Below are 17,792 nucleotides of genomic sequence, written 5' to 3'. Positions count from 1 at the left end.
TGCCTGAGAAGAGAACGGCAGCGCCTGCTCACACAGCGCTCACTCACATTCTCCATCTTCATTAGTTTACGATCTCTGTCAGTCATATGTAATACTTTGTTAGACAGAACTGGTAAATTAAATAAGTAAGTAAATGCTATGCGAAAAAGCATTTGCTTTTATATTATTTGTAACAGAAAAGGCAAACAATCAGGCTAAAATACTTTCTCATTTACCGTCAACGTTCAGTAAATGTGCATCTACATCATTTAAACAAATCTCTGAATATCTAATAAACATTTAATTTCACAAACCTTGCAGATTTAATGGAATCCAGCTGTGATATCTTGTGAAGTGTGCATTTGTAGCCGGCATAAATGTGTTACGGCGAGTGACGGTCGGTCCATGCGAAGTGAGTGAATGCGAACAGAAGATCAGCTTCACAGGAGACACGATCGAAAAACTTTAAATCCTTCTTTTTAAAATATGCTGTGCTATATCCAGTTGCCCACTGTGTCATATTCATATCGTTTTCACTGTGTGCTGTATATAAAATTAGCGTTACCTTGTCTTTATTTGAAAAAAATATGATTACCAGTGCGCACGAAATGACCAGATTACTGTGTTACAGTGTTTACTTACTTTTTATTCACATATTCATATATTTTTAAACAATTACTTTATTTGTGAAAAATACTGTAATATGATTGCAGATTCAAGAAGTTGCCATCTAAATTACATGCATGTTTATTTTAAAGATTTGTTTTCTAATTTATTAAATATTGATTAAAATAAATATAAAATATCTATAAATAAAAATATCGGCTTTATATCGGCCATCGGCCACCCTGCTCTCTAAGATATCGGCCATCAAAAAAAACAATCTCGGTCGACCACTAATCACAAGTTTAAAAGCAGAGCTCATGGTCTGACTTAACCCCTATTCGCACTGGATTAGTATTGCACCGTGTCCTAACTACGTGCAACGCACGATAAAATGTTATTTTCCATGTTAATCAGAGTGTTTGTACTATCCAGCCGCGACGGCGACAGGCAACAATTCTATATTAGAAACGGTTTCTATTTTTCTGCGACGTCGCGCTGGAACAACAAACACAAAGTGTGGCGATGATAATCTCAGGTGCTGTTTATGTGCTTTATTTAATGTTTAAAACGTGTAATGTGACTTTGAATATCATTTAGAGCTCCAGCTTTGAAGCTGTAAAAGCAACAATGGATAATTCACCTCAGATCTTGAAATTAAACAAATGGAAACAAGAATGTTCAAACTGTGAACAAACAAGTGTATTATTTGACAAAGATTGTTTTAGTAACTCAGTAGCCTATGTATTTGAATAATGTTTAAATGGTGTAATATTTGTGAATTTGATTATGTTGCTACTTATCCATTTTCTTGCGAGTGCCGTCAAGTAGGGCTGAACGATACATCGAATTTTAATCGTCATCGCGATATGAACTCGCGCGATGAACACATCGCAACAGACAGCCTGACACGATGAATAACACCTGGTTCAGATTACAAGATTTTTGTGTCTGTTACGATAGTCATGGTGTCAGATTACACGATTTTGACTCCTAAAATCTTGTCGTGTCATGGACAAGAAACATGTCAGACTACACGTTGCTTTCCGACCAGTCATCACACACACACACACACACACACACACACTCACTGTCCCTCGCTCACTCACTTGAGCTCACTCACTCGCGCTAAATCGCGTAATCTGAACCAGGCAGGTAATAAACGTTTGACCTATCACGCAAATAGGCTAACCTATTAAAGCACTAAGACATGGGAACAGTATATTCTATTTTACAAAAAGCTATAGCTAACATTCACATTTGAATATTTATCGCAAGTCATATCGTCATCGCAATATTAAACAATGTTATCGCACATCGCAGCTTTTCCCCATATCGTGCAGCCCTACCGTCAAGATTACTCTCTGGTTCCGCGAGACTCCGCCCACACGCTGTTCTGATTGGCTGTGAGGTTTGATAGATTTTGACACATCTCGTAGTCGCGTCGCGTCTAGTGTGGACAGACAAATTATTTGTCACTGGAATCATATCGCATTGCGTCTGGTTAGGACACAGTGTTATCTGTGGACCTCGTGTGATTTAGAAATGACATCTGAGTTTCGTGTGGCGCATTCGCACGGGATAATTCGAATTTACTGACGTATCTCCCGGATGTGATGTCAATAGGCTATAGCTTGGGAATGTCTTGTCGTTATAGGTCTAGCTGTATGATATATCATAAACAGAAGAATGTTCCTCACCGCTGCTATACATGTCGTCCATCTCAATCTAATCACTCTTCTGATGGTTTTCAGCTTTCTCTTTCTGCAAATTGTATAGTTGTATGTTGTAAAGCTATATGACCCAGCACCCAAAATACTATCAAAACACTCCAACGCAGCCTTTACTCTTCACGAAAGATGGATAAAAAAGCGCACAGAAAAGAAAAATTATAAACGACCCGCCAAATCACAGACATGGCCGATTTGCAGACAACCTCCGTAATTATTACAAATGACTAGAGGTCACCGGGTAATACTAATCCAGTGCGAATAGGGCTGTCAACAGTCCTGAAAGAGAACAGTAGGAAAATCTACCCATTATATCAAGAGGACACAGAAAGCACACTGTAGTGTTGATTGAATAAATAAGGAACAGCCAGCTATTTTCCACACGTGATCTATGACCCTCCAATGACCTCTGGAGGACCCTTAAGTAATGAAGCGTCCCTTAAAAGGCTAAATTAACGTGTCGTCAGCCTCAATGCAAAACACGAGCATCCTATTACATCCGCGGTTGGAGGATAAAAGACAAACGCATCCACTCCCGTTCTCTAGCAGCACCAAGGAAAGAAAACACTGATTAAACATAGATGAGGAACATATCCACAACATAACAGACAAAACAGCAGTCAATGACGCTACTCTCAAGGACAGAGAGCATCGGGACGAGGTGAAAAGTCAAAGACACAAACAAACAACTTCAGGACTCAGTCTACAAAGTAAAACTTGCTTACAATTGACATTTTAAAGATTCAAAGGTTATGAGACACTTCCTTCTTATCATTTCTTTAAACAAACACTTTGTTAGCATCACGTGTTGGGTGGGACACAACAGCAGTTCCTTATGATACAGCATCTTGCAACATTACATGCCACTTAAAGTATAATAAATAAACTGAATTAACTTTTAAAACACTGTGAAACTGGTGAATGTGCACATTTTGTTTTTAATTTTCATCCAAGAAATTTGGGGATGCATGCTTGACCCGAGTTTAACACACTCAAAACAATAGATTGATAACATATATATCTGTTAGGATTTTCATTTCTCTGAGACAATGTAAGAGACACTCATATTTCCAACCGGCACAAGTCATTTAGTTAACCCAGATTTAACCTTTCATTTCTATTTCTAATTTTTTTTTTATGATCAGACTGATGCCCCACAAATTTCCAGAATAGTATTACGGTTTAAACATTTTAAATTTAGTTTTTGTTTACACTAAATTACTGTTAATTTAGTTTTCTACTTTAAGTTTAATGTTTAGTAGGTTTTTCAGTGTATTAAGTTTTTGGGCTGCCAATATTAAAGGGTTAATTCACCCAAAAATGAAAATTATCCCATAATTTACTCACCCTAAAGCCATCACAGGTGTATATGGACGTTACCGGAAGCCAGTAAAGTTATAAATATGGTTATTTGTCTTACAAAAACGCATTGCTTCGCTTCAGAAGGCCTTCATTAACCCCATGGAGCCGTATGGATTACTTTTATGATGGATGGATGTGCTTTTTTGGGCTTCAAAATCTGATGTACCATTCACTATAAACCTTGAAAGAGTCAGGATATTATTTAATATGAAAAGAAAGAAGAAAAAAGAAAGTCATATACACCTAGGATGGCATGATGGTGAGTAAATTATGGGATAATTTTTGGATGAACTAGCCCTTTAATGCATAAACTAATATTAATTAATTATATTTTACAACATTATATGTATCCAGGCTGTCTAGTGCCATTTTCATATGAGATATAAAATACGAAATCTTTACAATACCGTGCATGAAAAGTTTTTTCTTATATATTATACATTTATAGAAAACTGAAACTAAGTTAAAGTTATAATAGGTTTTCGTTTATGATATTAACATTGCTACAGTACAAATAAGTGCAGATCTATGCACTTCATTAATAATACATACTATACATTAGAAATCAGCCTGCATTCAAAATCAAAGTATATACACAACACATTTAATTGTTTTGCAATACAATGACACCTAAATATGTTGAATTTTGCAACTTGAGCCTTTTACAAATATAGCCTAATAATCTAACGTTCCGTACAATTCATTTAGAAATCCCAATGTACAGTAACTTAACTCAAATTGAGTAAATCATACTGGTGACACGATTACAAAAAGGTTAATACAGGTCTAGTAGAAGGTTAGTAGCACAGATAGCATTCAAAATTGTTATAATAAATCACGAAACACTGGGTCTTAATGAACTTCATCTAGTTTCGCAACATGAATCCATTTCCTGAGAAAGCAAATGCTTTCAGTTTTGCTTTTGAAAAAAGAAAGACATCTCCCCTCAGGACCTTCGCGTCTCGCCCTTAAGGTGTAACACACTCTTTTCTGCTTAAATTCAGCCATTACTGACATAAACACTCATATATTCTCCTCAGAGAAATAAAGATGCGAATGTACCTGTCGTCTCTCCTCACACACATTCGGCCTACCGACCTGACTGACACCGACTCAACCGTTAACGGCCTGAAGGATGAAACCACCTTCATTTCTCGTTCCCTTTCCCTCGTTTTCCTCTCAGTCACGGGTTCACCGGTGTGTAACCCAGACTCGGTTTAGGATCTTTGCTCACCTTGTAGGAGTCAGTGGCTAATAAGATGTTGAAGTCCACGGCGCCTGTGTGCAGCTCCATCTTCCCCTTGACGTGACTGGAGTCGCGCGCTACTGTCAGTTTCTGTTGTTCCCTCTCAACCAACCGCCGTTGATGAGGAGGGGGAGTGACGCAATCAGAATGGGCGGGACCGAATGGGGTGGACTGGCCAATCAGTGATTGAGGAGAGCGGAACGTCATTACAGGGAGTGAGGCGTGTTTTTTTTATTTTATTTTTTTACTTTCATAAAAGCTTACAATGTCATTTAACATCAAACATTAGCCAAACACATATTAGGGAAAACATATAACAGATCTTACACTGTACAGAGTAAAACATTAAACTCCACAAATTATTATTATTTTTCAATATAATTGATGTTTGAAGAGAGGCTTGGTACTTTTATTAACATTTTGCAAGTAACAACAATTAACATTCATTCCATTAACATAAATCCCAATTGAAATTTGAAATAAACAATGAGTAGAACAATTGACCTTGTTCGAGGGACATAGAGTATTGACATTTAAACAGATAAACAGATACGATTATTAAATAAATAGGAACAATATATATATATATATATATATATATATATATATATATATATATATATATATATATATATATATATATATATATATATATATATATATATATATATATATATATATATTAAGAAAAGCAAAGAAATAAATTTGCATTACTTTCGTTTTTGACTCAAGTAGGGGGATAGAAAGATCTCATGTAAACACTGTATCTCTGTTCATTTAATATCGGGGATGTTTTAATTGCTTTTTTTTTTTTTTTTTTTTTTTTTTTTGTTAAACAATTGATATTTTATTAGAAAGCCCGTAACTTTATGTTTTGCTTTACCATTTACTATGATTGTCCTACAATATAATTTTACATGATACAATTATCAATAGACATTGTTTTTTCATTGTTAAAGTATATGTAACCCCTTTGTTTTACTTTTTATTTACAAGTGGTGCCATAAAATTAAATTTTGAAAAGATATTTGTGTAAATTATGGAAGTACTATTCATCATTGATTGTATACTTGCACAAAACTCTATTGGTGTTTTCTTCTTTTTGTATTGGTGAATTTCTTTTCAGGAGACTACCAGTGCACATTATATATCATTTCATTCTTTGATGTTGATGTTGATCCTCTATGCAATTTCATTTAAATTTCTGTTTGAGACATGTCAGTGGGATGGTTTTGGTTTATTGTTTTCAAACAAGATAGGCTATCTATTAAGCAATACAGATTATAACTATAAAGCTATACAAAAGTTATTTTTAGCCAATATGTTAGTTCAATTTGATCTAGTCAATAAAATGATTGGCATGTTCTGACCAATCTCTGGACGAGCTGATAATGACGTCAAGACAGGGCCCACCACCACAAACTCAGCCAATCACAGGGCTGTTGTAGCCGCTCTCTGATTGGCCGTGCGAAAGGCTGTGTACATGACGTCAGTTCTACAGATCATTGACTGCAGTTTCATATAACCGACAGAGGGGGAGGCGTTATTAAATAGTGAAATTTCTAATCTAGGTTAAATACCCTTTGGCCTCAGAAAGAAATTAGCAAAGTCTACTGTTTTGTGTTATTTTTTTTTTATTATTTTTTTTTTTTTTACAAACATAAAAAGTAATATATTAGTAGACTGTCCTGTTGTGTAACAGCAAGGAGGTGTTATGTAATGATTGTAAAATCTTACATATATGGCTAAATAGTTGCTGAACCAACCAACCAACCGAAGTTTCTTTCCATATATTCACACTCTCATTCCATAAATTCAAGTTTCATTCCATATATTTAGTTTCATTCCATATATTCACACTCTCATTCCATATATTCTGTCATTCCATATATTTAAGTTTCATTCCATATTTTTAGTTTCATTCCATATATTCACACTCTCATTCCATAAATTCAAGTTTAATTCCATATATTTAGTTTCATTCCATATATTCACACTCTCATTCCATAAATTCAAGTTTCATTCCATATATTCACACTCTCATTCCATATATTCACACTCTCATTCCATAAATTAAAGATTCATTCCATATATTCACACTCTCATTCCATATATTCACACTCTCATTCCATCAATTAAAGATTCATTCCATATATTCACACTCTCATTCCATAAATTAAAGATTCATTCCATATATTCACACTCTCATTCCATATATTCACACTCTCATTCCATCAATTAAAGATTCATTCCATATATTCACACTCTCATTCCATAAATTAAAGATTCATTCCATATATTCACACTCTCATTCCATATATTCACACTCTCATTCCATCAATTAAAGATTCATTCCATATATTCACACTCTCATTCCATAAATTAAAGATTCATTCCATATATTCACACTCTCATTCCATATATTCACACTCTCATTCCATCAATTAAAGATTCATTCCATATATTCACACTCTCATTCCATATATTCACACTCTCATTCCATATATTCACACTCTCATTCCATCAATTAAAGATTCATTCCATATATTCACACTCTCATTCCATATATTCACACTCTCATTCCATATATTCACACTCTCATTCCATTTTATTCACACTCTCATTCCATATATTCACACTCTCATTCCATATATTCATACTCTCATTCCATATATTCACACTCTCATTCCATATATTCACACTCTCATTCCATATATTCACACTCTCATTCCATATATTCATACTCTCATTCCATATATTCACTCTTGCATTCCATAAATTAAAGTTTCATTCCATATAGGCCTATTTAGTTTCATTCCATATATTCAAGTTTTTAATTCCAGATATACAAGTATCATTCCATTTATTTAGTTTCATTCCATATATTCAAGTTTTTAATTCCATAGGCTATATTCAGTTTCTTTATATTCATACTCTCATTCAATATATTCAAGTTTTATTCCATATTCAGTTTCATTCCATATATTCACACTCTCATATATTCAAGTCTCATTCTGGACTTTCATTCCATATACTCAAACCTCATATAATACATAAAATAATTTTCTGAATTATGAATTATGCCATAATATCCAGTATAGGCTATATGTATGTATAAATGTGTGCCTGTCTTGTAACACACCACTAGAGGACACCATTGCACAAATAATGTAGGCGGATAAAATGTCTCTAACATTGACAAAATGTTAATTGTTGTATTGTTGACATGTAAACAACTAAATAAAAAGTAGTGAAAATAGTGATATAAAATAGTGATATAATAGTGTTTATAAAATAGTGTTTCTATAAGTGATTGAACTGGAAATCACCTGATTTAAAAATGCATTAACAACTTTTATATTTTAAATATGCATCGCTATGCAATCTAAAACCCTTATTGTCTATGCAAAAACATATTTGCATGCAAAAAGATATATGCATATTATAAAAAAAGCAGCCTACAACATGTTATGCATGTGCAAAGTCGAGTGTGAGCAGAAGTGTGTGTCAGGCCAATGGGTGCAGCATCTGAATGCGTGTGATCAGATGGTGAGAGGAGGGGAAAGTAACGCGCTTCTGTGACTCACTGACTGTCGCGTTTATTTTGGACTAATAACTGCTGGAATAAGAGCGGTTATACTTGTATGTGGCCTGGATTGAGTTTCACTGCATCCATGTATAAGTATTCACTCGACCGCTTTCAGGGTCTTTGCCTCTGCGTTTGTTGAACGGTGAGTTTTATTATTTTTCCGCTTTTTTTACGGCAACCTTCCGGCAAAACCGTTACTTCTGAGCTGTCAGTGTTATAACTAGTTTGTCTTGTTATTTTGTGTAACAATGACATTGCACCATAGATAAATTACTTGTGTTTCTACTCTAAATATCATACTTGTTAGAGTGTCATTAAAGAAACTTCCGCGTTTGCTGTGTGTTTCTACAACATGGACATTTTTAAAGTTTAGTCTTGCAAACTGGTCGATGTATTAAACCAATGATTGATTGCAGTGACATTCGGTTTGCGTTATTTGCTTACTTTTCTGCTTCGTCAACATTAGTTGTCTGAAGGGCTTAGCACATTTGTGCTTCCTGCTTTGGTGACTTCCTTTGCATAAAGTGAACGTTTTCTCGTATCAGATTGTATGTTTGATAATGTAACCCTGTAACAAGTTGAATATATCTAAAGAAATATGTTTATAAATAAAATGCCATTTAATTCTGTACTGAAGACTATAAGTAACATTTTAAGCATATTACACCTGTTCACCTGCTATACTGCTATATGAATGCTGTTAATGGAGTCCAATGGATTTTTTTCTTTGAATATATATATAATTTTTTTTTCTTTGAGGAAGCTATTTTAGGTGTAATCATTACAGTCGTCAGTTTGTAAAATATTGTGGTGGTGGTGGCTTATTTGTGCATGAAATTAAAGGAAAAGTTCACCCAAAAATGAAAATTATCCCATGATTTACTCACCCTCAAGCCATATATTTGTGAATATGACTTTCTTCTTTCAGCCAAACACAATCAGAGTTACATTATATAATATCCTGGCTCTTCCCAACTTTATTTGGCATAAAGCTCTAAAAAGCGCATCCATCATAAAAGTAATCCATACGACTCCAGTGTGTTAATAAATGCCTTCTGAAGTGTAGCGATTGGTTTTTGTAAGAAAAATATCCATATTTGAACTTTATTAACTAAAATATTAATATTAACTATTTCAAATGAAACGGATGAAACATAGCAAAGGCCGATGGGTCAGAGGTCACCCTTCCACTGGAACTTGACTCTCATGAACGCGCGTAAAGCCTTAAGGGTGGGTAAATTATGGGATAGTTTTCATTTTTTGGGTGAACTATTCCTTTAAGCAGCCCTAGTCCTTTTTGTGAGAAAATTGCTCTTTCTTTTACCAATTTAGCATTGGTTATGGAACAGCAAGCCAGTGATGATGAACCGCCAGTAGTTCGTAGAGAGGAAAACAAGAGGAGAAGAAGGAAAATGAAAGCATTTACATCTAACTCAGCTATATCGATGGATCATATACCTGTTGAGTTTATACTTCCCACCATCAACAAAAACACCAAGACCTTAGACACGCTGCAACTGGAAGTGACTGGAAATTGGACGGTAGAGCAGGTGAAGGTCCAGCTTTGGCACAGAGCTGTAACCACTAAGTTATGCCCTGAGTTTTACCAAAAATACTCTCCGGACCACTGCATCCTACTCTACCAGAAGAAGGGCAACTGGTATGAGATCTACGACAAGCAGCAGGTATTCCAAACCCTTGACTGTATCAGATATTGGAAAGCATTGAGGAAAGACGTTGGGAAGATTCATCTGGTTGTTAGACCACAACCTGTTGAGGATTCGCTTCAGTACCAACGGTTTCTCAACCACCTAATCGGATACGACGTTACCGATGTAAGCAACGTGCATGACGACGAACTGGAGTTCACACGAAGAAAGCTACTGACCCCTCGGAAAATCGAGCTGTCTGATCGAGATCCCAAACTTTACTCGATGGATCCATGGATGACTACGAAGCCTCTTCCTGAATACTTGCTGAGCAAAATAAGTAACAATCACATTTTGGTGGTGATACACAAGGATACAACAAGCCAGACCATTAAGGTGTCTATAGATGACACGCCTGTCGGGGTTCTTCAGAGCTTCTTCGCCAAGATCACTAACAAGAGAGCACTTTTAGGCATATCAGAAGACGTCAATGAATCCGATTTTGTCTTGAGGGTTTGTGGACGAGAGGAATACCTATATGGCAACCATTCAATTAAAAATTTCCACTGGATCAGACAGTGTCTTAAAAATGGTGAAGAGATTCATCTGGTTTTAGAGGATCCACCAAACCCAGAACAAGATGTGGTCCAAAAAGAGGACTGGTCTCAAGTCGACGACTGCACTGGAGTCGCCGGGACTCACGAACAACTGACCATCACTGAGAAGGACCACGAGAAGGTGTTCACCATCTCCCTTTGGGACTGCAATCGTAAATTCAGGGTGAAGATCTTGGGGATTGACATTCCAGTTCTCCCACGTAATTCAGAGTTGATCGTGTTTGTCGAGGCCAGCATTTTCCACGGACAACAGCTCCTGGCCCTAGAAAGGACAAACTCCAAGCCCTTCACAGAGGAGGTGCTGTGGAACACCTGGTTGGAGTTCAACATAAAAATCAAGGATTTGCCCAAAGGTGCCCGACTTAGCCTTCAAGTGTCGTGTGGAAAAGCGCAGACTCAAACGTCCAAGGAAAATGACTGCAAAAACAAGAGCCGCTTGCTCTACTATGTCAACCTGTTGCTGGTGGACCACCGTTCCCTGCTCAGACAAGGGGAGTTCATCTTGCACATGTGGAAGATGCCCGAGAAGAATGAAGACCACAGCAGCGTTAACGCAGACAAACTTACGTCCGCAACCAACCCGGACAAGACCAACTCCATGGCTGTCGCTATTCTCCTGGACAAGTACTGCTACCCTGTGGCTCTTCCCAAGAGCAAGGACTCTCCGGACTCGGAAATGGAAGGCGAGAGAGGACAAAGAGAGATGCCCAACCATCTGCGCAAACAGTTCGAGCAGATTATAGCTACCGACCCCTTGCATCCACTCACCTCCGAAGATAAGGAATTGCTCTGGCACTTCCGGCAGGAGTGCATGAGGGATCCCAAAGCATATCCAAAGTTTCTTTCCTCCGTTAAGTGGGGGAAACAAGAGGCTGTGGGGATTACACACTGTCTCCTGGAGAGGAGCAACGTATGGGACAGAAGCTCGCTTGATGTGGGTTTGGCTTTACAGTTACTGGACTGCCACTTCTCTGATGAAAACGTGCGCTCTTTGGCCGTCCGGAAGTTGGAGACTCTTGGGGATGATGATGTCCTTCGGTACCTCCTGCAACTTGTTCAGGTGAGCCTCGGGTGATGACTTACAACACACGCCATTAGGGCTGGGAAAAGATTAATCGCGATTAATCGCATCCAAAATAAAAGTTTGTGTTTACATAATATATGTGTGTGTACTGTGTATAATTATTTTGTATATATAAATATACACACATTCATGTATATATTTAAGAAATATTTGCATATATATACTGCATATATTTATATATAATTTATATTATATATAAATATATATATTTTTTATATATAAATAACACATTTTTCTTAAATATATACATGCATGTGTGTGTATTTATATATACAAAATAATTATACACAGTACACACACTTATATTATGTAAACACAAACTTTTATTTTGGATGCGATTAATCGCGATTAATCTTTTCCCAGCCCTACACGCCATGGTTGGTTTTGCATATCATAACTCAACATGAACAAAGGAACTTCAGCTAGCTATTAAAATCAGCAAGGGAATATTTACATAAAATGAATCACCCAACTGTATGATTGATAACAGTATAATGTGAAGTGTGCAACATGGTTATTTGTTTTTTGTTTTGTAGGCTGTGAAATTTGAGCCGTACCATGACAGCGCACTTGCCAGGTTCCTCCTCAAACGTGCACTTAGAGTAAGTCAGAAGTTCATCCGACTGCAGTTTTTAAAAATGTTTTCAGTTTAACATGCCAACTCTTTCGACTCCTTCACAGAGCAAGCGCATCGGCCATTTCTTGTTCTGGTTCCTGCGTAGTGAAATCGCTCAATCCATGCACTATCAGCAGAGGTATGCCGTAATTCTGGAAGCTTATCTCCGTGGTTGTGGTGAAGCCATGCTGCAGGACTTCAGGAAGCAGGTGGAGATCACAGAGGCCTTGCAAAAAGTCACTCGTGAGATTAAGCAAATGTCTGCTGAAAAGTATGACGTTTCACCACAAGGTGATGACTACAGCCAGTATTTGTCTCTAGTGTATTGCAATAGGCCAACTCAGTTCATTTTATATCTAATGTGGTGGGAACACTGTAGTTGTTACTCAGCTGCGCCAGAAACTGGAAGGTCTGCAGATATCAGGATTGCCGGACAGCTTTAAAGTACCTTACGACCCGGGGCTACGGGCAGGGGCACTTGTGGTACGTAAAACTATACAGTCATCTTCCATTTTAGTTGCTTGCTACTGACTTACTTCTAGTTTTAAAGGAATATCTCAGGTTCAATACAAGTTCGACAGCATTTGCAGCTAAATATTGATCACCACACTAAATAATTTTGACTTCGTCCCTTTGAAAAACATCACAAATCGACATTACAGTCAGGCACTTGCAATGGAAATGAATGAGACTGATTTTTGGAGGATTTAAAAGCAGAAATGTGAAGATTCTAATGTTACAAATAAAATAAAAAACATTAATTCTCTGTTAAATCTTGTATTAGTTGAGCTGTTTAAATAATTTTGACAGTCGTTTTAGAGTTTATTACATTGAATTGTCATGGCAATGACATTGCATATAACTTTACAGTGCTTTTTTTTAATTCTAAAATCATGTTAACATGCACATTGTTGAATATTTTAACGTTTACTATAATTGGCCCCATTGACTTCCATTGTAAGTGTCTTACTGCAAAGAAAAGGAGTAACTTGTAAGGAGTAACTTTAATTTGTAATGAACCTGTAAAAGCATCAATAAATATACTAAGACCCAGTTTCTAAATTAATAGCCTTAGATAATGCACCCATTAAACAATGCACCATATTAATTGTAGATTGAACAATGCAAAGTGATGGCATCCAAGAAGAAACCCTTATGGCTTCAGTTCAAGCGAGCCGACCCAACCACCTTGTCGAGTGACACAATTGGAGTCATCTTTAAAGACGGGGATGACCTTCGCCAGGACATGCTGATATTACAGGTAGACATGATCATTTAAATGCATGCTAGAAGTCATCATCACCCACATTACCAATGCTGTCTTGCAAATATACCTTTTTTTCTTTCTTTCTTTCTTTCTTTCAGATTTTACTAATAATGGAGTCTATCTGGGAGCTGGAATCCTTGGATCTTTCCTTGTTACCATACGGCTGCATTTCCACTGGAAATAAAATTGGTAACGTTTGATGTGTTTTTAAAGTTTTTTCCAAACACTTTCCAAACAACATAACATTCTTGAACAATATAAGGACTTCTCCTCTTCTAGGAATGATTGAAATAGTGAAGGATGCCACTACTATTGCTAACATTCAGCAAAGCACTGTTGGGAACACCGGAGCTTTTAAAGACGAAATCCTCAGCCAATGGCTCACTGAAAAGTGTGTCAGTGAGGACAAGGTATGCTCTTATTTCCACTTGAACTGTTTTATTTGCTAAAGAGGAAGGAAACGCCTCACTTCCTGGAGTCTTGGTTTGAGGGCGTCTGCCTTTGTGTAGACCAGACGTAGCACCTACACACATCCAGTGTGCTATTTTTAAACTAGCTCTCTTGACTCATATACCAACACCTGCGAGTTTGGTCAAGTTCAGTGAGGTTAGATCATACGTCACACCTTTGCCTCACTTGTTTGCATGTTTGTATTTGCTTGATGCAAATGAGAAAAAGGTCAGGCATTGGTGATATGTCATGTTTGTGCATTTTTTTCCATCCCCACACCACCTCTTTAGCACCAGCAAGCTGTTGAACGCTTTGTGTTCTCCTGTGGAGGGTATTGTGTGGCAACTTATGTCCTGGGCATTGGTGATCGTCACAATGACAACATAATGATCACAGAGTCAGGTAATTATTGTTATTACAGTAACCTCTCAGCTAGAATACTGCCGTTTAAAGGACTATTCCAGGATCAAGTTTAGGTCGATCAACAGCATTTGTGGCATAATGTTGATTACAACTAAAAACACAGGTTTTAACAGGGGAATTGCCACGTTTTAAAACCTCCAAAAATTGGCCCCCATTCGCTTGCATTCTAAGTTCCTTACCTTAAAGGGACAGTTCACCCAAAAATGTCTCGTTTAGACCCTTTTTTCTTTTAAAAAGCAGATATCAAGGTTAAAGGGATAGTTCACCTAAACATTTAAATTCTGTCATCATTTACTCACCCTCAAGTTGTTCCAAACCTGTAAGAGTTTATGTGTTCAGATGAACACAAAGGAAGATTTAACAGTTGTTGGGCACCATTGACTTCCATAGTATGGGAAAAAAATACTATGGAAGTCAATGGTAACTGTTTGCTTACCCATATTCTTCAAAAAAAATCTTCTTTTGTGTTCAACAGAAGATAGAAACTCATACAGGTTTGGAACAACTTGAGTAAATGATGACATAATTTACATTTTTGGGTGAAATATCCCTTTAACCTTAATATCTGCTTTTTAAAAGAAAACAAGTCTAAATTATTAATATTTTTTTTGTGCTAAGTAAAATCATGCCGCAAACACTGGTGTTTGAGTTTAACTTGCATTGAAGCCTGAATATTCCTTCGGTCAATAATCACTTCAAGGAACAATAACAAAATGTATGTTTTCCACCAGGAAACCTCTTTCACATTGATTTCGGACACATACTTGGAAACTACAAGAGTTTCTTGGGGATAAGCAAGGAGCGAGTTCCCTTTGTGCTAACTCCCGATTTCCTCTACTTGATGGGCACGACAGGAAAAAAGAGCAGCACTCATTTTCTCCAATTTCAGGTAGACTCTTAATATTTCACCCTTAATATTTCACGAACCAAATGATTCGTTACAATGTATTTCGATGGTCCACTTTAGACACTCTACTAACTAGTAGTAACTTTGCAACTACATGTCAACTAACTCTCATTAGAGTATTAGTAGACTGTTAGGTTAGGGTTCGGGTTAGTAGAAAGTTGACATGAAGTTGCAAAGTTACTTATAGTCAGTAGAATATCTTTTTAAGAGCAGCACAATAAATTAGGGAATGTAACAATATATTGTGACACAATATCTCGCAATACAAAAATGCAACTATGTATCGTGGATAGTGACAATATATATTGTGTATAGTTCACCCAAAAAAAATCTAGTTTTCAGAGTTTTAGTGTCAAACTACTATATATAATGTTGAATATAATGTATAATAATGCAATGGGGGAATATTTGTGTGTCCTGATAATGCCAAATGTCTGATGTTACCTGTAAAAAGTGCTACATTATTTTAAATATATCTAGTCAAGCATATTCGTCCAAAATAATTCTGTATTCTCAGCTCCAGAATCATGAATATTGTCATTCTGGTGTCTCTATTGTCCTGTGCATTGGGTTTTCAGCACCAAGTCCAAACCTATTCATTTACACCAACAATCTATTATCAAATTCAGCATTTTAATCAACAGTAAAAAAAAAAAAAAGTTACCTTTTTATCATATGTCTTGGAGTATCGCAATAATATCGTATTGTGAGTTCAGTATCGTGATATGTATCAAATCGTGACATGAGAGTATCGTTACACCCCTAAAATAAAGTGTTAGCGGATATTAAGCATACAGCCTCTAATGAGAGTTACTTGATATGTAGTTGCGGGGTTAATGTGACTAAACATAAACTTCCTCATAAACGCAGAACGTTTGCCTGAGGGCCTACCTGGCTCTGAGACACCACACCAACCTGCTGATCATCCTGTTCTCCATGATGCTGATGACTGGCATGCCTCAGCTGACCAGCAAGGAGGACATCGAGTACATACGGGAAGCGCTGACGGTCGGACGCTCGGAGGACGAGGCCAAACAACACTTCTTGGACCAAATCGAGATCTGTCGAGACAAGGGTTGGACGGTGCAGTTCAACTGGTTCCTACACTTGGTGCTAGGCATTAAACAAGGTGTGGAGAAGCGTTCAGCTTGAAGACATGCAGCACAGCCACTTCATGAAGTAAATCAGTGTCTTCGTTTAAAAAAAAAAGTGTTTAGTTACTACTTTTAGATTTTTTAGCTTTTTATAAACCTAAATTATATTCTTATTTAATGCATGCATGTCATGCATTGCTTTTGTTCTTAATGCAGTCTTGATATCATCTCGCACTGCAACACAATACATTTTTTGTTTGATTTAGAGATTGGGTCATTTTAAATGCCCATAATGAAGCTGTAAATAAGAGAAGCGCTGGTATTCTGTTAATCTTGCATCTGCATGAATTTCGCAATGGAGCACCAAGTCTTTTTTTTCTTTTTCTGGTTGATACAAAAATGGTTTGGGATTTTATACTGACATCATGCAATTTGTTTTACTTAATGTCATGGTTGAAATGCCTTATTCGCATTTATTTGTCACCCTTTATTAATTTATTATGACTGTTGTCTGGTCATGTGATGTCAACAAGGTGGGCATGGTATGTAGAGCAAAACTGCTTTTTCTAGAAAAAAAAATATTATTAAAAATAAAGAGGCAGTGGAAACTTTATTGATGATAATCATTATTACTAACTGTAATCTTTAGTTTAATATCTAACCCGCAAGAGCACTTCTAACATGATTTTTTTTTAAACATATATTTAACTTTATATTAAAATGCTTTGTAAATAAACAGTGTCATGACAATTCTTCATCTTAATTCAAATGACTTTATCTGAAAGTATGAAATACCCAGATGACTTTCTTAATGCAGTGGAGCACAGAAGATATTTTGACTATCTATCTATCTATCTATCTATCTATCTATCTATCTATCTATCTATCTATCTATCTATCTATCTATCTATCTATCTTTCTATATGTGTCTGTCTGTCTATCTATATCTGTCTATATGTGTGTGTGTCTATCTATCTATCTATCTATCTATATGTGTATCTATCTATCTTTCTATGTGTCTGTCTGTCTATCTATATCTGTCTATATGTGTGTGTGTCTATCTATCTATCTATCTATCTTTCTATATGTGTCTGTCTGTCTATCTATATCTGTCTATATGTGTGTGTGTCTATCTATCTATCTTTCTATGTGTCTGTCTGTCTATCTATATCTGTC

General features: G+C 36.4%; 2 protein-coding genes across 2 annotated transcripts in view; one reads left to right on the top strand and one right to left on the bottom strand.

Moving 5' to 3' along the window:
• The window catches only part of nampt1 (nicotinamide phosphoribosyltransferase 1), a 28,934-nt gene extending 23,901 nt beyond the window's left edge, over nucleotides 1-5,033 (bottom strand). The window contains exon 1 of the mRNA XM_079870109.1: nucleotides 4,909-5,033. Coding sequence (XP_079726235.1) covers nucleotides 4,909-4,968 — 60 coding nt within the window. The 5' untranslated portion in view covers nucleotides 4,969-5,033. The remainder of the gene's footprint in view (nucleotides 1-4,908) is intronic.
• Nucleotides 5,034-8,410: 3,377 nt separating this feature from the next.
• On the top strand, nucleotides 8,411-17,364 carry pik3cg (phosphatidylinositol-4,5-bisphosphate 3-kinase, catalytic subunit gamma). Its single transcript, XM_079870080.1, has 11 exons — nucleotides 8,411-8,651; nucleotides 9,842-11,835; nucleotides 12,396-12,461; nucleotides 12,541-12,766; nucleotides 12,855-12,958; nucleotides 13,590-13,736; nucleotides 13,841-13,931; nucleotides 14,022-14,152; nucleotides 14,483-14,594; nucleotides 15,347-15,504; nucleotides 16,393-17,364. The coding sequence occupies exons 2-11, from the start codon at nucleotides 9,850-9,852 to the stop codon at nucleotides 16,672-16,674; spliced, it is 3,303 nt and encodes a 1,100-aa protein (XP_079726206.1). The 5' UTR covers nucleotides 8,411-8,651; nucleotides 9,842-9,849; the 3' UTR covers nucleotides 16,675-17,364.
• Nucleotides 17,365-17,792: the final 428 nt, after the last annotated feature.

The sequence above is a fragment of the Squalius cephalus genome, assembly GCF_949319135.1.
Source record: "Squalius cephalus genome assembly, chromosome: 4".
Classification (NCBI taxonomy): Eukaryota; Metazoa; Chordata; class Actinopteri; order Cypriniformes; family Leuciscidae; genus Squalius; species Squalius cephalus.
The sequence above is the reverse complement of the archived record's forward strand: the minus strand, read 5'-3'. Positions and strand labels throughout refer to the sequence as shown.